This window comes from Haliotis rufescens, unplaced genomic scaffold (genome assembly GCF_023055435.1).
Source record: "Haliotis rufescens isolate VD_foot unplaced genomic scaffold, xgHalRufe1.0.p SCAF_8, whole genome shotgun sequence".
NCBI classification, from domain to species: Eukaryota; Metazoa; Mollusca; class Gastropoda; order Lepetellida; family Haliotidae; genus Haliotis; species Haliotis rufescens.
The window spans coordinates 5,307,106-5,333,511 of record NW_025964372.1 but is presented as its reverse complement, the minus strand read 5'-3'; the positions used below and the strand labels follow the sequence as shown (position 1 = coordinate 5,333,511).

The window sequence follows — 26,406 nt, the reverse complement described above, 5'->3', positions numbered from 1 at the left end:
CCACTGGCTCGTCTCCAAACACGACCACGTCTATCAAGGAATTCTAGGGTGAATCTGGAGTCGTCTGCACAATTGACGGCGGGCTGAAATATAGTCAAAACTCCAGCTTGGAGTTACTCTTTGCCTATGAGCACGCAGGTGAGCTAAATGAAGTCAAACCGAGTGCTCTGTCGGGGAAACTCCTAGGTCAGTAGCCCTGGCGTTTTGATTGGCTGAAAGATACAACGCACATCTACGTCCTGATCGGGCAAGATCGTAAACGGTTTGTGTTTTTTGCGGAATCTGTATTTCAGTTTACTAATTACAGACTGTGACACATGTGTATTGACTGCATGTGATAAATTGCCTTGTACCAGTATGAACCATGTTATTTGTCATGGTGTATAGACAACGCATTATTGTTTGGACACCGACCGATGCCATAACATATGTTGTCATAGTTGTATGAGTCACACACACACACACACACACACACACACACACACACACACTTGACAAATACTTGTATGGTATGTATTGAAATGAAATCTGTATATTTATTTAACATTACAATATATCTGCAGGAGGTAACACTCTGATACTTGGGATTGGCGAGTGGCATGGTCGGTCAAGTTCCTAAGGATCCTCAATTCGATGTGCAGAGTTGCGTTTTCGTATGCATGACATCTAAAGATCCCGCGTTCGAATCCCAAATTAGCAATGATGATGATCCTTGATTGATGGGATCACCAAACTGGAAAACGTTTAAAGACCCGCATATAATTCTCTACGGTGTTTATCCCAGTTCTGGTCGTATCCCAGTTCTGGTCGCTACACACGTATGGTGAAATGCTGCTCAAAGCGATTAAAATGCAGCTCACATACTCTGTGGCAGAAAATGTGAATATAAAAGTAATGAATTATCCTCACTTGAGGAAACTATCAAACATAATATGTACATGACAAATATACTTGGCATATCAGGACAAACCCAAAGTCAAGAAACTTCAATAAAGTGCAAATAAGAATTTATTTATATATTCTGGGATAACAAGCCTTGTGCCAGTATGCACCATACTATAGCCATAAGACAGTTGTCATTATGTAGACACCGCATTGTCTACTGGACATCGAACGATGCCATAGCATGTGTTGTCCTAGTTGTATTAAGTGTCCGTGGTTGTCCGAGTCACTAAAATCGGCTATATTCACGTTCTATAAAAGTCATGCGAGTTAGGAGGCGATATTGAGATATTTCAGTTTTACAATTTGCGGATTACAAAGCACGGACCGGGAGCTATGATTTCATTTGGTGTCAACGTGCAGCATGTTTTTGTTCGAATCCTACGTCATATCAGATCAATGAGCAGTCTACGCAAATGGATTGGCGACTCTAGTCACGTGATCGTTTCAGTGGCCTTATAGAAACGCGTTAAGCTCGCAACGAGCACACAAAGTGGATTGTTGCGCACCTGTGCAGGTGAGCTCCGGACTACTCCAGGATGTAAAGGTATGTGACTCCTGGTATCCTTCCACAGAGTGACGTTAGAGCCACGACTGTCGAAAGTTTATGTTTCAGTATGGGCGTTAGGTCAACGGTAGTCTAAGTATCGCTCTACTGAATTACGCCCTTGACCATATTCCACGTATCGAGTCTATTGACACTATTTTGACAGAGACAGTGACAAAGTCACGCAACAGGTGTCCTACTTCTCTACTTACTCAATGGTTATCGATGCGTATCTACTTTATCTTAAGCATAGCCATTTTGCCATTTTGCAACTGCACAAAGTCATGACGGGGTCCTATTTATAGATGGGAATTTCCAAGCGCGCGTTCAATGGGTATTTTTAGCACATGGAATTTCCATGACTTGTTTGTATTGTTAGCTATTGGTTGTGTTCTTCGCTGTGGATAAAGAGACTGCAGTGACAGGTAAGGTCCATTGTGAAACTGTATCCATTTCAAGCATTCATTAACTTAATTAAAATGGTTCGGGTAAACAAACTTGGTTGACTGTATATGTCATAATATAACCCGGCGGTGTATGGTTTTGCTTATAATATTAACTACAGGTTTGTCTGGCCAAGACTCGTTAATTTAAGGCCGCCGTAACATATATAACGAAAGATATTTGTGGCAACAATAAACAAACAAAGAAATAAACAAATACATAAATATAAATATAAAAGATTTAATGGAAATCCGTAAAATGTAACAAATCTCAATGAATTTGACCATGCGGTTATACATTCTCATTACTCTATACCACTATTTATCATAAAAAACTGGCTCCCACAGGGGATATCGCTTGGGTGAGATCAAGCGATATCTATATTGTGTCTTTTGATATCAAATAGATCAACACCCGTTGATACAAGTGAAAAAAATCCTCGGCAAGCCTCAACTCGTGTTGATCTATTTAATAAAAAAACACATACGGATGAGATTCTCTATTTCTCAGCTGACATCACCATGCCAATCTCATTTCGTGTTCCTGTAAACAACATGGCAACTTCTACCATGTAACATAACTCATGGTATTACTTCAGGATCGGTTGGTCATGATCAGGCTCGCTGCCTTGGTTTCATGCATATCATCCTATCCTAAATGCTTAGATCGATCTCATGATGCCAATCACTTGATTATTTGGCCCAGACTCAGTTATTTACAGATCGCCGAGTGCGGCGTTAAACAACAAACAAACAGATTATGATATACTTTGGCACAGATGTTTTGCGTAGGTATTTTGTGGATGCCGTAATTCCTCAATTAAATGCTGGGAATTTGCTACTCTTGTGTAAACAGGTCAGTAAACAATAAATAAAACTTTTTTCGTTGTGCATGCATGTGTGTTGTGATACGTATCTGATAATTTTTCTATGCATCTTGCATATTTTCATCCGTACATACGCCGATACGGCCTTTTATCTTTATCTGGAGCCCTGCTGGGTATCGATTAAACGCCTGGGGTAAAGAGTGTCGAGGAAGTAGGGTACCTATGCCATTGTCGAACTGTCCACGGGGGACCGGGGAAAATATGTAAATGGATCAAACATAACAATTAGTTAGACGTTAGTTCCTTCCCAGTTTTTTGTTTACCAGTCACATGATTTGGTTGATTGGTTTGTTGTTTAACGCCGCATTCAGCAGTATTCCCGCTACATGACGATGATCTGTGAATAACCGAGAGTGGACCAGACAATCCAGTGATTGATATCATGAGCATCCATCCAGGCAATTAGGATCGATAACATGCATCAACCAAGTTAGGGAGCCTGACCACCCGATCCCGTTAGTCGCCTCTGATGACAAGCATAGTCGCCTTTTAGGGCAAACATGAGTTGCTGAAGACCTATTCTACCCCGGATCTTCACGGGTCACCAGTCACGTGAAAGGTGAAGCAGCAGGATCAGGATATTAACTTCTTTCAATTCCATTTTCAGGCCAAAATTATACAACCAGGACGTTGTTGGCGGCATTCACAGCAATTATTTGTTTATATGACAAGTAGACGATGAGGTTCAATGGGGTTATACATCGCACTTAAGATGAGTGCACTTCTATAGCGACGTGTGAGCTCATGTGTGTGTGTGTTTGTGTGTGTGTGTGTGTGTGTGTGTGTGTGTGGACATACTGCAGTTTTAACATGGATACCCTCCTCCGACACAGTATACTGACTCTGAGTCCACCTGTCCTTGTATCCCTTAATGCTAAGCACCAGGCTGGGATAACAAGTGTCATCTTTCAACGTCTCTTGGTGTGACGTGGCCGGGCATCGAACCACCGGCTTTTCGCACGACACTCTGTGTCGAAGTTCCGCGTGATGTATGTGATGTCATCAAAGAATCGTTTGTCTTACAAATGTATGAGCTTTTTAATTTGTTACTTTAACGCAATATCGATATTCAAATCGGACTCTGGGTTGTGTGGACCAGACAGTCCGGCGTTTGACATCATGAAATGCACTGTGACATCCATCAAACAGGTCACCTGACCTCTCCATTTATTTAGTCGCAAGTTGCGACCAGCATTGGTTGCTGGAGACCTACATTCTTACCCGAAATCTAAACCTTGGAAAGAGTCGGCCGTGTAGCGATTTTCTCCATACCACTTTTGTTTTTCAAGATAATTTAATATACCTTTTTGCCTTTTTTTCGTGTTTTTAACAGAACAAACTATGAACCCGGGGCACGATGCCATACCAGAACAGCGTGACGTCCTTCACCTCTCGCGAGGTGTTGGACATACTCCACCACCCCGACTGGTCGAGGGTGATCCGAGAACCTCCCGTCAAGCCCAGGGCGGGGGAGGTGTTTCTTTTCCACTACAAGGATGACAGCAGGAAAGGTAAAAATACAACTTGCCGTGACTGAATCGCTTTCAAACATGTTGGTGCATATAATTAAACATTGACTTCAATAATGTTTACCTCTATGGAGATATTTAAGATACGTATATATGCGATAAATTGCAAAGAACAAAGATAAACGAAGCGTTGTTCGTTTCACGATAAAACAATGTTCTATCATGACATCATTTCTGGAACATGCGACCACAACTTGATGACGTAAATTGGACGGCGTTATTTTTTGGAGAGAATTAAGTGTCAGGTAAGATGTGGCTGGGCAACGCAGATGAACGCAAAAGCTGGCGGATCGCACCCAAAAGTGAGAGAGATTATGACAATCAGTATTGGGAGAAAAGGTGCAGATAATCCACGTAAACATTGTGAGAATACCAAACTGAACCCCACTGTACATAGAATTGCCAAGGTCGGATAGTATTCTGGGAGTCATCATTATAGTAAATACAGGTAAAAGTTTTCAAAGCTTGTGCATTTTACTGACAATTGTGAAAAGGCTGTACAAAATGTTACTGTTTCTGCTTTCAGGAATTTCTGCTTACCAGGAAACAGCAGTCAAGCTGTTAGTGGGCGTGGGGCTATGTTTTTCGGATTATGGAACAATAAACGCAATATATATATATATATATAAAGCTTAACGAATCAGATACCACGGAAGTACTTTCAAATTAGTTGTCAAGGATTCTCACTTCTTATACCCCCCCCACACACACACATTATCGAATCCTTACGTGATGTTGCTTAAAATTAACGTCGCATTGTTTCTGCAATAAAAATCTACCTGTAAGGTTGTTCACTGTATCTGTATTGAGAAATTAAGCTTTTACTTAGATAAGTATTTCTCAGTTTTTTTAGATTTGTCCAAGAAATAAAGATGTTTTTAGTGTACATTTTAATGTGCACACACTAAGTACGAAAATCACACCTTACTCTCGAGGCATGTCAGGGAAGCCAGTCACCATGCATGTGAACTGTTTCGTATAAGTAATCTAACATTTAGCATTTAATTTTGTATATTTTAAACAACATTTATTTCAAGAAAACTATATGTTGGTGTACTCAAAGACGTACATATACGTCTTTGGTGCACTGTTTATTTTGCAAATTGTTAAAAACGTGCATATTTACGTATCTATTTGCATCAGTGACGCCATGGTTTATAGATAGTTGCTTCTCTACTTTCATTCACTTTTATGAAACGTTGTTTGGGATTTACCTTTTCTTTGATATATGAAGCTGTACCTTTAACGATTTGACTCTGTGGCTATGATTTTTGACACACCAGCAATAGACAGACATAAAAGATATAACTGAAGTACCCCAATAAAACACAGTATTTCACACATCCTGACATTATGTAATATTAGACAGAGTGGTTGTGGTTCATGACAGTGTTGCAAGTGTTAATTTGCACATTTGGCATACTTTTATGATCTATTTTCTCCTTTCCAGATGACTGGAGATGTGATCAGTATCACTTTCAACATGATGGCATACGTAAGCAACCCAGAGCTGATCCTAAATTTTACAAAAACTTCTTCGTACTGAGAACCAATCGAGGCAAGGACAAACGATTCAGGAAACATGCTTACGTTTTGATGCGAGACCACAATAACCTGGTCCTGTTTCAATATCTCGGAAATGAAAGTGTTGCTGTGGATCTTCCTCATGGTAATTCAAAGGATGCCTCCAATTTATATACACGTCTCTGTCCTTCGGTCATCCAGGCTATAAAGGACATCACCATCAAACCAAGAGACATTCTACAACACCTGCAAGATCAGGCACAGACGTCTGCTGTTTCTAAGGTAAAGACACCTCGATCATTGTCCCAGATCAGCAACACCAGGTGTCGGGAGAAGGGGAGACCCAAGAAAGTTAAGGAAAAAAGGAGAAAGAAGAAGAAGAAGAGAGTTTGTCAAGAGGTGGAACAAGACAACCCTACTGCCGCTTCAAATAATCTCACTCAGGAACATCTAGTTTCTTCAAACCATGGCACTGAAGGTGACATTCCTCCGGCAACAGATGTCATGTCTCCACAATCCAGATTAAATGAACTTGCCGAACTGTGTGAAACAATTTACCAAGAAAACATGGCAGGGCAACCTAACAGAGTGGATAGTTGTGATGATAGGATGTGCATCAATGAGGGAAATGTTTCAGGGACTGAGAGTCAAACATGTAGCTCTATGCAGTCTGCACAGTCAAACACAGGCCATGTGTACTCTGGCAGCACTCAACAGTCGTCTCAGGATCCAGCAACAACTTCGGTGATGGAAATTGAAAACGCTGACTGTGTTTTACCAGCGAATAATGTAAACATTGATGTGCCAAACCTTAGTAATGTGGTTGAAATGGAAGCACCACAGAATATTTGTCTGATCATTCAAGATGGCGGCGTATCCTCATCCGGTACAGTGGAATGTGATGGTGTCACAGATTCTGTTGAAAGACAAACACTTGATAACATTGCTGAAACAGGTGTGATGGACGTAGATGTGCATGCCAGTGGTTCTAACGGTGATACTCTTCAACCACTAAAAGTCAGTTCTGTAGCTGAAACCACACATGGCTCCATGGAGTGCTTCTTTGAAACTCAAAACACTGGGCAGCTGACTGATGTCATTGCACTGATGAAAGAAACCTTGAAGACGGAAGTGGAGTTTGAAAACAAGGAGTTAACCTCTTTGTCAAGCTCAGAATCTGCATGTTCTCAAACTTTACCTGTAATATACATTGGCAAGTCAACCTCACAAGACAAAACACCCCTACCAGAAACAGCTGTTTCTCTCATTGCACAAGTATCCAGGCTGTGGGCGAGAGTCTTTCAAGGGGCACGACAGTTAATACTCAAATCAGATTCCCCAGGAAGAGACACCCTAAATAATGTTTCACTGATTGAAGCGCTGGCAGCAGTTGTTGTTGGCGCCTATGAAACCAAATCTGATTGTTTAGCATTTCTGGAGACCTTGAAGGTTTATCCATGTCATCTGCTTAGGACATGGATTGAAAAGAGAGCTACAGACGTTAATCCTGATGCTCGGTACCGGATTGGTAACTACACAATCTCTGGACGTGACATCCTGAGATTAGAGGGCACATCCTGGCTTGATGATAGTGTGAGTATGATGGCCTGTGGATACAAATAATCACACAGGTACTGGATCTCACGTTTCATCATTCACGTTTGCGGGTGGTTAGAGTGACTGTTTTGATGAAATGTTTTGATGAAATGAAGATTGCAAACCTTGGAATCAGCTGCCTTATCAGCGGATTTTAAGAAGTCAGTTTTCTTGTACAAATCCATTTCCTGGGGTGTCCTAGCAATACAAACAGTTATAACCCACTCGTGATTATACGAACAGCTCTCGATATTAGGTTTTAATGATGGTAGTGTTTTGGCAGTGTTCACATTTGAAGTCCTAAGACTATTTCAATGTGAATGAGTTGGTGCATGAGAGTATATTTCTGCTATGAACAACTTTTCAGTATCAGTTTATGTTGTTCAGCATGTTGTATATTTGGACTCAATTAAGTTTTTTTCACAAAGACTTGTGTTTGGTGTTGCAGGTCATCCATGCGTATCTGTACCTCGTCCAGAAGCAACACAGTGATGCCAGGACACGGGATGTCAGGATAATGGAATGTTTCCACTATAAACTCTGGGAAAGGCAACACTACTCTGAGTGGTTGCAGGAAAAGGTATAGAGACTCAAAGATGGGTGAAAAGAATATGAAATCTGAATATCTTAAAAAGTACTAAGAAACATCAACTATGGTAGTCCATCTCATGCCCAGTTAAATACAACTACACTTCAATTCCATAAAGGAAAAGGTCACGAAACTGTTAAATGTCAGAGACTTCTATCATTTTAAGCCTTTATCCCTCCCATTTAACTGACACACTTGTAATGATCATCATCATTATTATTTTCTTTCCACATACACTTAAACAACTGCGTTACAGATTCAGCTCAGGAAGTGCGACCTGGTGCTGATGCCCATCTGTATAAACAGTCACTGGGTCTTGTTGGTAGCCAATGTACTGGATAGAACAGTGTGTGTCATTAATTCTAAGCCTTCAAAGGATCTAGAAACGGAAGTTACTCAGCACTGGATGTAAGTTGACACATTCATAACAATCCTGTTGGTCAGACACTGTGCACAGTTTCAGTCTCCTAATGATGATATGGTCACTCAGATGAGAAGTGTGGTACATGTAACTTCTTTTAAACGTCATTCTTGTATTCATGGTACATTTTCAAGAAAATGAATGTGGATGATAAAAGTGAGAAGTGTCTGGTACCCTAGTATTTTGAACATTGTACTTGCATTCATTATAATTTCACAGGCATATTGAATGTGAGTGATAACATTTACTTTTGCTCTTCACGTAGGAAGTATATGGAGTACCGGAGTCAGGCGGTAGAAGAAGAACTCAGGTCGTGGAAGCTGGTGCAGCGCCCAGTATTCCCACAGACTGATGGCAGCAGCTGTGGAGTGTTCGTTCTCATGGTGACAAGATCATATACTCTCTACCTCAGTGGGGACAATATACTCACCATGTCAGTGGGGACAATATACTCACTATGTCAGTGGTGACAATATACTCACCATATCAGTGGGGACAATATACTCACTATGTCAGTGAGGACAATATACTCACCATGTCAGTGGGGACAATATACTCACTATGTCAGTGAGGACAATATACTCACCATGTCAGTGGGGACAATATACTCACTATGTCAGTGGGGACAATATACTCACCATGTCCGTTGGGACAATATACTCACCATGTCAGTGGGGACAATATACACATTATGTCAGTTGGGACAATATACTCACTATGTCAGTGGGGACAATATATTCACCATGTCAGTGGGGACAATATACTCACTATGTCAGTGAGGACAATATACTCACCATGTCAATGGGGACAATATACTCACCATACCAGTGGGGGCAATATACTCACCATGTCAATTGGGACAATATACTCACCATACCATTGGGGACAATATATTCACTATGTCAGTGAGGACAAAATACTCACCATGTCAGTGGGGACAACATACTCACCATGTCAGTGGGGACAATATACTCACTATATATGTCAGTGGGGACAATATACTCACTATATATGTCATTGGGGACAATATACTCACCATGTCAGTGGGGACAATATACTCACCATGTCAGATGGGACAATATACTCAATATGTCAGTGGGGACATTATACTCACCATGTCCGTTGGGACATTTTACTCACAATGTCAGTGGGGACAATATACTCGCCACATCAGTGGGGACAATATACTCACCATGTCCGTTGGGACATTTTACTCACAATGTCAGTGGGGACAATATACTCACTATGTCAGTGGGGACAATATACTCACCATGTCAGTGGGGACAATATACTCACTATGTCAGTGGGGACAATATACTCACCATGTCAGTGGGGACAATATACTCACTATGTCAGTGGGGACAATATACTCACCATGTCCGTTGGGACATTTTACTCACTATGTCAGTGGGGACAATATACTCACTATGTCATTTGGGACAATATACTCACAATGTCAGTGGGGACAATATACTCACAATGTCAGTGGGGACATTTTACTCACTATGTCAGTGGGGACAATATACTCACCATGTCATTGGGGACAATATACTCACAATGTCAGTGGGGACAATATACTCGCCACGTCAGTGGGGACAATATACTCGCCACGTCAGTGGGGACAATATACTCGCCACGTCAGTGGGGACAATATACTCGCCATGTCAGTGGGGACAATATACTCACCATGTCTGTTGGGACAATATACTCACTATGTCAGAGGGGACAATATACTCACTATGTCAGTGGGGACAATATACTCACTATGTCAGAGGGGACAATATACTCACCATGTCAGTGGGGTCAATATACTCACTAAGTCAATGGGGACCATATACTCACTATACTCACTACTATGTTTGTCAGGACAATATACTCCAATTTCTTTAAATGTTTAGCAATAATTTAACAAATTGAACATATAAAACTTATGAAAACAATAAACTGATGCGTACACCTACAAATTCCCCAGACTGGTAGAAAAGGTAATTTTACAGTAGAAAGATGAGCAGCACCAAATCACAACAACCCTTGAACATATTGAAAAAAGTCAGTTTGTTATTTCATCACTTCATGACTTGAGACTTCAAATTAGCATTACTATATAAATTATCCACAAACATTTTTAGTCATTTAACTTTTTAATGAGTATATTATTCTTATACTTATTCTTAGTGTTGTTGTTGTTGTCATCAACAATTCAGTTGCACACAAATACAAGATGTTTAGTTTCGTCATATTGTGTGAAAAAAATGTGTATGTACAAAATATATATGACCAAAAATGTGCATGTACAAAATTTATATGACAAAAAATGTGCATGTACAAAATTTATATGACAAAAAATTTGCATGTACAAAATTTATATGACAAAAAATGTGCATGTACAAAATTTATATGACAAAAAATGTGCATGTACAAAATTTATATGACAAAAAATGTGCATGTACAAAATTTGTATGACAAAATCTGCAAGTACAAAATTTATATGACATTGTCAATAAGTGATATGTCAAACGAGGTTTGTTTGTTTATTTGTTTGTTGTTTAACGCCACACTCAGCAATATTCCAGCTATATAACAGTGGTCTGTAAATAATTGAGTCTGGACCAGATTATCCAGTGATCGACATCATGAGCATCAATCCACGCAATTGGGATACGATGACATGCATCAACCAAGTCAGCGAGCCTGACCACCCGATACCATTAGTCGCCTCTTACGACAAGCATAGTCCCCTCTTACGGCAAGCATGGATTGCTGAAGACCTATTCTACCCCTGGATCCTCACAGGTCTGTCAAATGAGTTTTGCAACTACACATATAATTGTATGAGCATAAGGAAAATCAATAAAATCTAATTAAACAAAAAACTGTGGTATAAACAGATGAAGGGTGACTAGCAGACCTGGCAAAAAGACGATTGTATAACCCTGAATATCTCCCTTTATCACTGTGAAAACTGTCACTTTCTACTGCTTCTCTTCATTAATTCTGTCCTGCAAAACTAGTATCTGTCAAAGCTATAAGATATCCGTGCTATTAAGATGATTAGCGTTGATCCGGGGCAGTAAGTTCTGTCTTCCAATGGACGTTTTTACCTTAGACATTACGCCAACTGGAAATCTTGAGGAGGAATAAATATCCTTTTACACAATACACACTATCATTTTGAGGGGAGTATATTATGACAAATGGTATATTATACTAAATAGGAAATAGAAATGGTTAACCCACCAACATGGTTATGTTCCTGATTTGTGATTCTGTGAACATGTTTCAGGCGGCAGAGGCTCTTGCTGCAGGAGTGGCGCCAGGCGTGATGAGGAACTGCCATGTGGCGGGGTACCGACAGTATGTGAAACAGAGACTGATGTTAGCTGCGGAGACGACACGCGCGGTGGAGGCCCCTGCTGGGGCTGCAGGTGAGAACGCAGACCCTGAGATGCTGATGGGAGTCTCCCAGGCAGAGGACCAAGCACAGACATCGACTGATGTGTCAGGCAGGGAGCCACCTGAGATGCTGATGGGAGTCTCCCAGGCAGAGGACCAAGCACAGACATCGACTGATGTGTCAGGCAGGGAGCCTCCTATCATGGATTGTGAAATGAATGAAGATGAAAATGTGAAATCTTCAGAAGAAATGCCATGTGTTTCATTATCTAGAGGTCAGAATGTAGATCCTTCAGTGGGTGAACTTGATCATGCTCCTTTAGATGCCACTGGACTTGACAAGGTAGGGAAAACTGAAGACAGGAACGTGAGTGTTGACAGTAGTATCCAAAGTGTTGATGAAACTGAGGCAGGAGAGGAAGATATGAAGGTCGTAACAGCAGACAATAATGCACAGGATCAGTCAGGGCCCATGGAATTGGGAACTTACGTTGATGATTCAACCATGTCTTGCGAACACCCACTTGGTGAGTTATCTTTGAGTGAAGTGTTTTTAGTGAGCAAACTAGTTTTTCAATATTTAATAGATAATATCTCAATGTTAGATCTTTTGAAATGACAATATTTTATGTGATAATGGTCAGAATGGTATAAACGAATAATGGTGTAATAAGTCGCTAACTTACTTCACTTTTACACTTGCCATCATGACCAGGACACATGGTTCATTTTCTAGGGCATTGACTGGTGATGTTTTAATGGGTTAATCACAGGTCTGGTACACTCAGAAAAGCAATGATGTTACAGTTGTTATTACAGTGAAGACACAAGGTGTTTGGGAAGCAGTGAGCATATACTGCACTACCATTAGTACCCTTCTTGTGTCTACTTAGAAGTATTTACCGCATCTACTGGACGTGAAGTCCTGCATCCTGTACGCATACAAATGTAAAATGGATGCAGAAAAAAATACAGAGTGTATACACTGGGATGTAGAAATTGTGTATGCATGTTTAGAAAAAAGATGCTATTTCATAATTTGTTACCACTAAAGATTAATTTTCAGACATTGTCATAAAATAAATTCACGACAGTCAAATGCTTCATGATCTTGTAAAACTTGTATATGATATTACGTATTTAATAAAATAAAACAAAAACCAAGCAAATAATAAGGCTCCACCTGTCATGAAAACATTGACTTTGTCAAGTCACTCAATGAGAAGTACATGTTCTTTGAAAAGAATATATATATATATCCTCAATGTATTCAAATTCTAACATTTCTCTGGGACCTCCATTTAAAAAATAAATTGCGACCCCAGCAATTAACTGCTGAGAGACCCGTGAAGAACCGGGATAGAACATAGGTCTTCAGCAACCCATGCTTGCCGTAAAAGTTGACTATGCTTGTCGTAAAAGGCGACTTACGGGATCGGGTGGTCAGGCTCGCTGACTTGGTTGATACATGTCATCGATCCAAATTGCGTGGATCGATGCTCATGATATTAATCACTGGATTGTCTGGTCCAGACTCGATTATTTACAGACCGCTGTCATATAGCTGGAATATTGCTGAGTGCGGCGTTAAACAACAAACCAACCAACCAACCAACCAACTGCTGAGAGTTGGACCCCAAATTTAATATTTAACCCCAAACATTCCTGGTAGTGTCATGGCATGTATAAGAAGATAAATGTCAAGTTTCACAATTGTGTTTTGCAGACCATGTTCCACTACAGTCACAGTGTGAGGCATTATTTGAAAATCAGAAGTCAAACTTTACAGCTCTAACACTACTTTGTTTGGAGAAAGGAAAACTGATGTTGTCAGACTTGGATGGTCCAGCTGAAGACTGTTCTCTACAGATGCACATGAAGTGGGCATGTCAGTTGACCAGGACAGATGAAATGAGTGGGGAGCAGTTCAGACAGTGCTTGTATAGCCTGAGTGGATCCTTACTCAGACCTCAGGGTTCAGTAGTACAGCTCAGGCATGAACAAACACAATCTCATATAGAAGAAATCCTCATGACTACTGCAGTTGAATACATCAATGATGTAGATCTCCTGTTTATCTACAGACATGTTAAGGTGCAGGGTAGCAGGGATTCTTTGAGCAATGGTAAAGGACTCACCCTTTACCTAGATAAGAACAGACAGAAGGATTTGGGGCTACGCTTCGTAGGGGAGATAGAAAAACGCAACTTTGCTTTTACTTTGACTCATCAAGCCTGTGGAAAGCATACTTTTGCCTCAATGCTGATTAGAATGTGTACTGCCACAGGAAATGTGAAAGAACTTTTTAAGATATGTGATAAAATTCATGGTGGTAACTTCTTAAGCTGGATGTGTTTTGGAAAAAATGCTGAATTATACAAAGTGCTGTCGAGCTACATACCAGAGGAGGAGAGGAAAGAATGTGTCATACCTTGTTGTGTGAGTGGCAATTCAGAAATACTGCAACTGCTCCTAGAGGACATGGAACTGGATGGACTGCTGTCCTCGACACCCAGGTTACAAGTAGTCCATGGTATTGACAGTTGTCAGGGGCAACCAGAGTCTCTCCCATCTCACCATCTTCCGCCACTGCATCTCGCCTCCTACTACGGACACACAGATATTGTTCAGCTGCTCCTCCAGTATGGATATGATGTGAATCTCCAGCTGCAACCTCAGGGTGATGAGGCAGGACAAGTTGCTGCGCGATCCACACCAGCTGCCGTAGCAGCACAGAGAGGACATACAGGAGTACTGAAGTGTCTGATGGAAAGCAATGCTGATCTCAATCTTGTCGACTGCAAATTAAACACTCCCCTACACTTAGCTTGTGAAGCAGGCCATGGAGGTATTGTTTTGATACTAGCAAATGTGTGTAAAATCTGTTCCCGGAATAAAAATGGAAACACACCTGTCCATCTAGCCTGCCAAGAGGGAAGGGCAGATGTTGTGGATATTCTACTTAATAGAAATGCCGATCTCACAATGCTAAATTTTAACAACTGTTCGCCAATAGATGTTGTATGTAGCAATGGTTATTCCAGTGTTTTACAGTTGCTGCTTAATAGAATATCCTATCCATTGCCGTGTGATGGTTACAAAACTCCTTTACATACAGCATGCAAGAATGGATACCCAGAGATTGTGAACATACTGCTGCAACATGATGCTGGTAGATCAGTTTGTGCTGACAGAAACACACCTCTTGAAATGGCTGTGGGAAATAACCGTACAAACATTGTCAGTGCCTTGCTCAGGTCAGGAACAAACAATAATATCAATACACAAATATTTAATTCAGCCTCTAAGGAGGGTCATACAGATATTGTCAAACTGCTGATAGAGAAAGGGGCTGATGTGTCTGCTGCTGGTTGTGGTGACACACCTCTGTTATGTGCCTGTAGGGGGGGTCATACTGACATTGTCAAACTGTTGATAGAGAAAGGGGCTGATGTATCTGCTGCTGCTGCTGCTGGTTACACACCTCTGTCATGTGCCTGTAGGGGGGGTCATACTGACATTGTCAAACTGCTGATAGAGAAAGGGGCTGATGTGTCTGCTGCCTTTAATTATGATGATGATGATGATGATGATGATGATGGTTACACACCTCTGTCATGGGCCTGTAAGAATGGTCATACTGATATTGTCAAACTGCTGATAGAGAAAGGGGCTGATGTGTCTGCTGCTGGTTGTGGTGACACACCTCTGTTATGTGCCTGTAGGGGGGGTCATACTGACATTGTCAAACTGCTGATAGAGAAAGGAGCTGATGTGTCTGCTGCTGATGATGATGGTGACACACCTCTGCCATGTGCCTGTAGGGAGGGTCATACTGACATTGTCAAACTGCTGATAGAGAAAGGAGCTGATGTGTCTGCTGCTGATGATGATGGTGACACACCTCTGCCATGTGCCTGTATGATGGGTCATACTGACATTGTCAAACTGCTGATAGAGAAAGGGGCTGATGTGTCTGCTGCCTTTAATTATGATGATGATGATGATGATGATGATGGTTACACACCTCTGTCATGGGCCTGTAAGAATGGTCATACTGATATTGTCAAACTGCTGATAGAGAAAGGGGCTGATGTGTCTGCTGCTGGTTGTGGTGACACACCTCTGTTATGTGCCTGTAGGGGGGGTCATACTGACATTGTCAAACTGTTGATAGAGAAAGGGGCTGATGTATCTGCTGCTGCTGCTGCTGGTTACACACCTCTGTCATGTGCCTGTAGGGGGGGTCATACTGACATTGTCAAACTGCTGATAGAGAAAGGGGCTGATGTGTCTGCTGCCTTTAATTATGATGATGATGATGATGATGATGATGATGGTTACACACCTCTGTCATGGGCCTGTAAGAATGGTCATACTGATATTGTCAAACTGCTGATAGAGAAAGGGGCTGATGTGTCTGCTGCTGGTTGTGGTGACACACCTCTGTTATGTGCCTGTAGGGGGGGTCATACTGACATTGTCAAACTGCTGATAGAGAAAGGAGCTGATGTGTCTGCTGCTGATGATGATGGTGACACACCTCTGCCATGTGCCTGTAGGGAGGGTCATACTGACATTGTCAAACTGCTGATAGAGAAAGGAGCTGATGTGTCTGCTGCTGATGATGATGGTGACACACCTCTGCCATGTGCCTGTATGATGGGTCATACTGACATTGTCAAACTGCTGATAGAGAAAGGGGCTGATGTGTATGCTGCTGCTGATGATGGTGACACACCTCTGTCATGTGCCTGTAGGGGGGGTCATACTGACATTGTCAAACTGCTGATAGAGAAAGGAGCTGATGTGTATGCTGCTGGTGGACGTGGTGGTGACACACCTCTGTCATGTGCCTGTAGGGGGGGTCATAATGACATTGTTAAACTGCTGATAGAGAAAGGAGCTGATGTGTCTGCTGGTGGTGGACGTGGTGGTGACACACCTCTGTCATGTGCCTGTAGGGGGGGTCATACTGACATTGTTAAACTGCTGATAGAGAAAGGAGCTGATGTATCTGCTGGTGGTGGACGTGGTGGTGACACACCTCTGTCATGTGCCTGTAGGGGGGGTCATACTGACATTGTCAAACTGCTGATAGAGAAAGGAGCTGATGTATCTGCTGGTGGTGGACGTGGTGGTGACACACCTCTGTCATGGGCCTGTTGGGGGTGTCATACTGACATTGTTAAACTGCTGATAGAGAAAGGAGCTGATGTATCTGCTGGTGGTGGACGTGGTGGTGACACACCTCTGTCATGTGCCTGTAGGGGGGGTCATACTGACATTGTTAAACTGCTGATAGAGAAAGGAGCTGATGTATCTGCTGGTGGTGGACGTGGTGGTGACACACCTCTGTCATGTGCCTGTAGGGGGTGTCATACTGACATTGTTAAACTGCTGATAGAGAAAGGAGCTGATGTATCTGCTGCTGCTGATTATGGTGACACACCTCTGTCATGTGCCTGTAGGGGGGATTGTTCTTCCCTTCTCAAACTGCTGATAGAGGAAGAGGCTTATATGTCTGCTGCTGCTGATTATGGTGTCTCACCTCTGTCATGGGCCTGTAGTAAGGGTCATACTGATATTGTCAAACTGCTGATAGAGAAAGGGGCTGATGTATCTGCTGCTGCTGGTTATGGTGACACACCTCAGTCATGTGCCTGTAGTGAGGGTCATACTGATACTGTCAAACTGCTGATAGAGAAAGGGGCTGATGTATCTGCTGCTGCTGATTATGGTGACACACCTCTGTCATGGGCCTGTAGGGGGGGTCATACTGACATTGTCAAACTGCTGATAGAGAAAGGAGCTGATGTGTCTGCTGCTGCTGCTGCTGGTTACACACCTCTGTTATGGGCCTGTAGGGGGGGTCATACTGATATTGTCAAACTTTTTAATGATAGGTTAAACATATCTCTAGGTTGTTTTCACTCTATTTTGAAGAAAGTGAGTACCGAAGGTAAGAGAGAAGTTGCATCTGTGGTGCTGAAAGAAGTGTTGTCTAGACACTATTGCCCCACATTGAATGAGTGGTGTTCCTATTCTGATTATCTAGATATAGTGAAAGACATATGCGATAAATCTGATGTGGAAACTTTCCCAGGCATGCTAATTACGTCTTTACTGGAGAAAGCCGTTGCCAATGGTGATGCATGTGGTGTTGAGTTGCTTACTGAATACATGACAGGAGTGGTCTCCAATTATTGCCTGTTGAGTCTGATGTTGAAAGCTATAGAAAATCGTCACATTGCAGTGTTTCAGATATTGCATAGCATCCCACATGTTCATGATTCCTGTGATAACTTAGTACAAAAAGCATGTCATTATGGATTGGTACAAGTCTGTAATGTCCTGCTAAGATGTGGCTGTACTCACTCTGGAACATGTCTGACTGAAGCACTCAAAGTGAAAAATGTTGTTCTTGTAGAGTTGCTACTTAGCCACGGTGTAGATGTGAATGCACGTGATGATGATGGCAACACATCACTGCACTTGGCATGTGAAGTAGGGGAGTGGAGCTTAGTTGAGATATTTATTGCCAAAGGTATTGATGTATCACAAACCAACAAACGATTGGAAACACCTTTATTTACTGCATGTCGTTATGGATATGTCAACATTGCCAAACTGCTGTTAAGCCATGGTGCAGATATAACTAAACAAGATATCATTGGAAACACGGTTCTACACTCTGTGTCTATGCCTGGTCATGAGGTATTACTTCAGCTGTCTCTACATTATATTTGGATGAAAACAGACAATGGATATCATGATCAAGAACAAGAACGCTTTCTTAATTGTAAGTGTGTTCGTGATATTCTTCATTGTCGAAATAATAATGGAGAAACACCTCTTCATATTGCATGTAGAGAAAAATGTACAGGAGTTTTAAAATCACTGCTTCAGTACAAGGCTTCGGTATTTGTTACTGATAATGATGGACACACACCTGTCTATCATGCAGTGAAGCTGAAAACATTATTCCGAGTTCTTTGTACAGTGACACGTGACATAAATGGGATGGATTCAGATGGAAATACTATTCTGCATATGGCATGTATGAAGGGTGATGTGGAAAGTGTAGATATACTTTGTGGAAGAGGAGCAAGTGTGCTGGCTTGCAATAAGAACCAGGAGTGTGCACTTCATAAATCAGCCGAGAATGGAAATGAAGACATCATGAACATTCTTTTAGCACAGCAAGCTGATGTAAATATGACTGACACAGACAAGCAGACACCGCTCCATATTGCATGTGCTGAGGGTCATTTGAAAATAGTTGAACTTTTGGTTAAAAGTAAAGTGGATGTAAATGTGCCTGATAAACATTTACTGGTTCCCCTGCATCTTGCTTGTAGAGATGGACAAAGAAACATTGCTGACGCTTTGATAAAGTCATCAGCGGACATTGCACCATGTTCTGAGAAGCGTGACACACCACTTTCATATGCTTGTGAAGGAGGGCATATTGGCTGTGTCGCACTCCTGTTGCAGAATGGAGCTTGTGCCAATGTAGCAGGATACCGTGGCAATACTCCATTACATAAAGCATGTGTTGGGGGTCACGAACATGTTGTGAGATTATTGCTTTCTTGTGGAGCTGATCCAATGAAAGAAAATAACAATGGGAAGCTTCCATTACACCATGCCGTTCTGTGGGGCAACCTTGCTATTGTCAACATTTTACTACACAAAGCAAAACAATATCTTGATAAAACCGATAACATTGTGTCATTGCTTGAATGGGCATGTTCAAGAAAGCATGACCTAGTGAAGAAGTATACAGATTTTCTCTCTGTCAATTCTATGTCATCTCCTTCTATGGTTTCTACTGTCATCAATGCAAAGCACTCTGAACTTCTACCTGTACTCGCAGATAATGGGTTGAATACCAAACTGAAAGATGAATTAGGAAGGAATGCATTGCAGATATTATGTGAAATGGAAGATTGTGATATGGACACATTAAAGACAGTTTTAGATTTAGAGTTTGATTTATCAGAGACAACAGAACAAGGAGGAACAATGCTTCATAAAACCGATAACATTGTGTCATTGCTTAAACGGGCATGTTCAAGAGGTCATGATGAAATAGTGAAGAGGTTGATAGATTTTATCCCTGACAATTCTATGTCATCTCCTTCTATGGTTTCTCTTGTTGCAACTGCCATCAGTGCAAAGCACTCTGAACTTCTACCTGTACTAGCAGATAATGGGTTGAATATCAAACTGAAAGATGAATTTGGAAGGAATGCATTGCAGATATTATGTGAAATGGAAGATTGTGAAACAGACACTTTAGAGAAAGTTTCAGATTTAGGATTTGATTTATTGGAGACAACAGAACAAGGAGGAACAATGCTTCATGTTGTAAGCAAAGTAGGGAATATTGAACTAGTGGATTACTTGATTGGAAAAGGAATACATGTCCAGGCTAAGGACAAAGGGGGAGATACAGCTCTCCATGCAGCATGTGCACATGGACACTTTGAAATGGCTAAGGGGCTGATCAAGAAGGGACTTAGTATCAATGAAAAGAACATGAGAGCTATGAGTCCACTTGACCTTGCTATAGTTAGTAAGCACTATGGAGTGACATGCTTGTATGACCTCTGGTGTGAAATATCAAAAAGTCGTCCAAGAATAAGTATGACATCTCTCCATCATATTTGCCGGGACAACAAAATACAGTTACTTTCAAACTCTGAGGTTATGTTTGCTGAAAAAGACAGTGATGGAAATTCTGCTCTTCATATTGCCTGCATTGAAGAATCAGAAGAGATAGTTCAGCCACTGATAAAAGCTGGAGCCTGGTTGCTTGTGGTGGATACTCATGGAGATGCACCAGTCCATGTGGCTTGCCGTGGGTCATCGCCTTGTCTTAAAGCTATGATGGATGCAATTCTGAACAGAGACGTTTTAGCCCAGGTTTTATCGCTGCGTGACAAAAATGGAAATGTTCCACTTCACATTGTAACATTCGAACAGAATCTACAAAAAGTGTGTATTCTTTTGGATAAACATGTTGATGTTGAAATAGTCAACAACTTTGATCAAACTGCTCTGCACATTGCATGCTATGGTGGAAATGCCGACATAGTTGCACAACTCTTAGGAGCTGGAGCTAGTATTTTAGCTGTTGATAAAGGTGGTAATACCCCTCTTCATATTGTATGCAAGGAGGGCAACCTACCATTGTTAATGCTCATAAACAACTCAGATGCAGCGATCACTGCAAAGAATTATGAAGGAAGAACGCCTCTCCATGAAGCAGTCAATCATGAACACTATGACATGACCTGTTACATGATGATAGCATACTGTCACTTTCCTACCAGGGACCTGTCTGTGCTGCGTCTTCAGCAGTTTATCAAACAGATTGGCGGTGAAGACTTTATAAGACTGATCATGGCTGAAAAGATTGATGTTGATCCATATGGTAATACTCCCCTTCACTTCGCAGCTGAAACTGGGAGCTTAGATTTTGTAAATACCTTGATCAGAAGAGGGTACAACTGTGATTCCAGAAATAGGCAAGGAAGGACACCATTGTTTCATGCATGTTCAAGTGGAAGTACAAACATTGCAAAACTGATTTTGCAACGAGGATCATCTTCAAGTGTGAGTGATTCTAACAATATGACACCTTTGCATACAGCTAGTGAGAGGGGACACGTGGATGTCGTGAAACTCCTGCTAGAATATGACCATAATCTCCAGGCTAAAACCAACGAGGGACAAACAGCACTTCATTTGTCATGTCTGGCAGGACAAAAAGATGTCACTGAAGTTTTGTTGAAGGCTGGCTCAGATATGAATGCATTAGATAATGGTTTAGAAACACCTTTGCATCTGGCTGCAAGATCAGGTGCAGGTGATGTCATGGTTCTCCAGGCCAAGTGGGGAGCAAGGGACACACAGTGCAATGTTCATGGTAATACTGCTCTTCATATAGCATGTGGTGAGGGACATGCTGATGCCGTCAAGGCACTTCTCAACATGGGGAGTGATATCCTAGCAACAAACAAACTGGAAAAGACCCCACTTATGCTGGCCTGTGAACGACAACATGGGTCTATTTTGGAGTTATTGCTTCGCAGATCATGGGTGCAAATACAAGTTCAGTGTTTACAGGACAAGAACCAGGGTGACTTACGGAAGAAAATGTACGTCAACAATCTAAATCACTGTCTTTGTGTGGCTTGCAAGTACAACTACCTCAACACAGTGAAGGTATTACTCAAGTATGATGTTAATATTAATCATGGAAGCAACATAACTAGAGACATGCCAGAGGGCAGTTGCACAAGTCGTACTGACAGAGGCCAGATGGAGACAGAGAGTGGGGGTCAGCTACAGACTCCTTTACACATCTCCTGCTATGAAGGACATGCCGAGTGTGTTGCTCTTCTGATACAAGCCAGGGCACTGCTGGAAGCTCGAATTGCCAGTGGAGACACCCCCCTGCATGTGGCATGTGAACAAGGAAAAGAAGGTCCTTTGGAGTTGTTGATAGCGAATGGGGCCTCGCCATCACCTGTGAATGCCAATAACAGTACACCGCTACACTATGCATGTCAAGGAGGTTATGAAGGTATAGTGTGGAGACTGTTGGAGGCAGGAGCAGATCTTGACATCAGAGATGTCCATGGGAAATCCCCGCTGGAGGTGTGTAGCAGCCAAGGGGTGAAAGACGTCATCCTTAAAAGGTAAGTAGACAGGAGTGTGTCCGAGGGATCTAACGACTCTTTGTATAACAGAAACATAACCTTGAATTTTGAATACGCAAATCTTGAATTCTTCACAATATGTTATGTCCCACAAAGAAATAGGGCAGGGATATTAGTTTGACAATTGTTTTTGGAAACTGCTATGAACACTAGGATGCATAAACTATTAAGGGAAACACGGCATCACAAATTAATATTGTAAACATGTTTAGGATGCATTTGTTTGGACACAGTCAATCTCATTAAAATCAGACCTTAATTCTCGCTAACGCTGAACAAAGATCTGAAGACATCCCATGTTGCGTCTGAACGACCTTTCATCCGACTAATCAAAGCGTCGCTTACCAGATTATAAAAGTGTCAGTCGGAATGTGATTTCTACCCCGAAATGCATAACAGGGGGTATTCCAAAACGATGCTTACGTGTTTTAATGACTGAATCCATACAATCTAGATCATCTATAAGCCATTCCAGAATGTTCTTTTGTTCAGGTTTCAAATTTGTAATAGAAAATTTGTCAAAATATGTTTCGAAGCGTAGTCGCCAATTTGAAATTGGTGCCGTAAAGAACAAGAAAGCTCCCTTCTGATTGGTCAATCCATTGGTCGGTCAAAGTTCGCGCAAAGTGGGTCTGACGTGACCTGTAATGGTTTGTCCTCAGATCTTTGTTTAGCGGTAGCGAGAACTAAGATCGGATTTGAATGAGATTGGGACATACATGTAGCAGACTGTACCCTAAAACAAGACACATTTTCTCAGAAACCGCTGAGGACAAAAGGAAGACATTTTTCCTACATTATTATGAGATATGTTCAGCGAGTTAATAATATTTTACAGAGTTATGGGACTTGTTTGATCTTTTGACATGGTGCACATTATCACCATGGGGACATGGAAAAAACTTTCGTTTTGAAAACATCATTAAAGATCATGCCATCAAGAATCAATATTTTATAGCCCTTGTTTCTACTTATCCCACGCCCAGTCATTGTTTGTGTGCAACTTTTATCTTGTTTACCATGATGAGAAAAGGAAACTGTGCATACAGTGGTATAAGCATTGGTTGACCATTCATATCTGTTGGAGTGTGAGTAAGTGAGTATGATTTTACGCCGCTTTTAGCAATATTCCAGCAATATCACGGCGGGGGACACCAGAAATGGGATTCACACATTGTACCCATGTCGGGAATCGAACCCGGGTCTTCGGCGTGACGAGCGAACGCTTTAACCACTAGGCTACCCGACCGCCCCATATATGTTGGAATGGATGAAAGACTTAAAGAATCAAATACCTTACTGCCCCGTGGGAATGCTAGGTCAGAGGGGACTTGATGGATCGGGTGGTCAGACTCGGTGACTTGGTTGATGGCGTGTCATCGCAATGGTGTGGATTGTAGCTCATAATATCAATCCCTTGATAGTCTTGTCAAGATACTGTGATCGGCTTGGAGGTTGCCACTGTATAACTGATATACTGCTGAGCATTGCATTAAACAAGAAGCAATGAAACAAACCATACATTACCATCAGTCGTTGTGAGTTCCACTTATTTGTTGTCATTTGTCCACAGGTGTGGAAGAAAAAGAAGACAGGAAAGCTGCCAGGAAGCTGAGGCCACCCCACACAAGCTACCAAGAATATAATCCGGATTCTGTCCTGTTCATGAGAAGACAATGCATGTGCAGCTCTCTTTCTTTCTTGTCTGCTGACACCAACCCAGCAGAGAGTCTGATTGATCTAAACTCTGTTGTTCCTGGTACATGATCTATTCAGGCAATAAGTGTACCATTTACATCAAATGTGACTGCTTATATGCAGCCTGATACTTTGATATTTTCAATGTATATATATGTATAGAGGAAACATGTAACTTTGAGTTTAGATATACAATTGTACAATACAGTTTGTTCCGTCCATGTTACAGGTACATATGTAGTTTGTGTTCCGAATGTGAAGTATCATGTCATGTACCCAATATCTGTAGATATCTACTCAGTATAACTTTTTATCATATAATGGGTAGGTTTCTCGGCAGGATAAAGCCAATGGATAAAAACGATATCCATTGGGGTCATATGCGGATAGAAATGCAAATATCAAAGGTCAAGTAGGGACTACTTTCACTGTTTATAAACAAACATGGCGTCACCCTCGTCGTTCGGCGATCGAGTCAGAATTAACCATCGGGAATCTGGATAAACTACAGGGATAACTGCCATCATTTTCAAACGAACAGTCTAATATACTGAAAATCAGTGTCTAACTGTGACGTAGCTAAGGCATTTTATAAGTTTTGGCAACTTTGGAGATATAAATTTCGAGACAAATTTTGCGAGGGCACGAGGCCTAGCCAAGCAGGATCAGTAGCCATATCTGTGCTTGTAGACCTCTGCGGCTTGAAACCTTCTCCACAAATTAAAATAGTTGGATTTGGCCGAAATATATTTGAATTGTTACCTTGTTTCGTTTTGTTGCTGTGTGTACATCTGACTACACTTCTTAATGTTATGACAGGACAGACTGACTGTCAACAACTTCGGACTGTGGCCATGACGTCTCATAGACTAGGGTTAGAGTAGCTTCCCTTTGACAAAGGGCAGTTACTCTAGCGGACAGACCGATGGATTGCCGCAAAAGGCAATTAAAAACAATTGTTGTTTTGCATATATGTTGCTTCGCCACTGGATAAGAAACAGATTTCAGTTGGAACTATATTGGCTACTGTCACTGTCCGACTGACACATCACTTACTCTATGACGTAATAAATATTAATGCGCGCATTCCAGGAAAACTCGCAATGTTTTGGTAATGTTTGTGAGAGAGGGAAAGCGATTTTGAAGCACAGAATTAAAGAATGACATTATATGATAAAGAGGTTATCACGCTTGTGTGTTTGGGGATGGTAAATATCCTGTATTAGGAATAAACACTATGTATTTGGCTCGCCAAGGCTCGCTAAATACAATGTTTATTCCTAATGCAGGATATTTACCATCCCCAAACACACTCGCGTGATAACCTCTATGTGTACCGCCCCACAGTATAAAGCGCCCTGCTCCTATGAACAACGCCTCCTGACCCACTTCTAGACAAATCTGGAGGTGATTATGTAAGCACCCCAAGCTAAGACAGAAAATTTACATAACAGGCCATATATTTTCTTTTGTATATTACACATTTTATTAACACAGAAAACAACAGGGTAGAAGGGGTAATATGAAAAACATGTTAGTTTCACCGACCTTTCGAATTAAGTTTGCTAGTTTTGACTCAAAATGGAACTCAATATGTATGGTTTCAATAATTGCCCCCTTTGTAAATTTTCAAAGCACCCAAGGCGCTTATTATGGCAAATAGTGTATTGTTATTGTGGATGGACGATCTTTGATATTGGTATTTATGTTATCATCACACATGTTTTTGCCGATGTGCTTTGCTAATGACAGCTTGATTTATTTCTGCCATGATGGTAGATGGTAGAAGTATCCATGGAAATGTTTTCTGTGTCACTTTGGGAGATGTATTTCATGAGAATTTTTAAGGGTTTCTTTTGTGTTTTTTAAACATTTCGCAAAATTGTATGGCGATAGAAAAAAATAATATATATATATTCACCGAGTGAACATTTACCTCATTTTTGTATATATATATATATATATATATATATATATATATATATATATATATATTGTACTTTGCAGTGTTGTACAGGTAGATATAGAAATATTGAGGTAATTTAGTTACTTGTTTCAAATATGTTTTAGACCCCAGTATTTTTGCAGAAAATATTTGAATAGT

The 26,406-nt window shown here is 41.2% G+C and overlaps 1 protein-coding gene across 6 annotated transcripts; it reads left to right on the top strand.

Moving 5' to 3' along the window:
- The first annotated feature begins 1,391 nt into the window (after positions 1 to 1,391).
- On the top strand, positions 1,392 to 24,726 carry LOC124124203. Of its 6 annotated transcripts, none has more exons than XM_048388892.1 (12): positions 1,392 to 1,489; positions 4,153 to 4,330; positions 5,799 to 7,465; positions 7,917 to 8,048; positions 8,314 to 8,465; positions 8,744 to 8,861; positions 11,762 to 12,398; positions 13,598 to 15,516; positions 15,811 to 16,254; positions 16,549 to 17,346; positions 17,446 to 22,583; positions 24,178 to 24,726. In XM_048388892.1, exons 2-12 carry the CDS (start codon positions 4,177 to 4,179, stop codon positions 24,248 to 24,250), a joined length of 11,232 nt encoding a protein of 3,743 aa, XP_048244849.1. In that variant the 5' UTR covers positions 1,392 to 1,489; positions 4,153 to 4,176; the 3' UTR covers positions 24,251 to 24,726. The 6 variants fall into 6 exon arrangements, with proteins under 6 accessions (XP_048244849.1, XP_048244846.1, XP_048244847.1 ...); XM_048388889.1 differs by having other exon boundaries at positions 15,613 to 16,254; XM_048388890.1 differs by having other exon boundaries at positions 13,598 to 15,736; positions 15,836 to 16,254.
- The last annotated feature ends 1,680 nt before the right edge of the window (positions 24,727 to 26,406 follow it).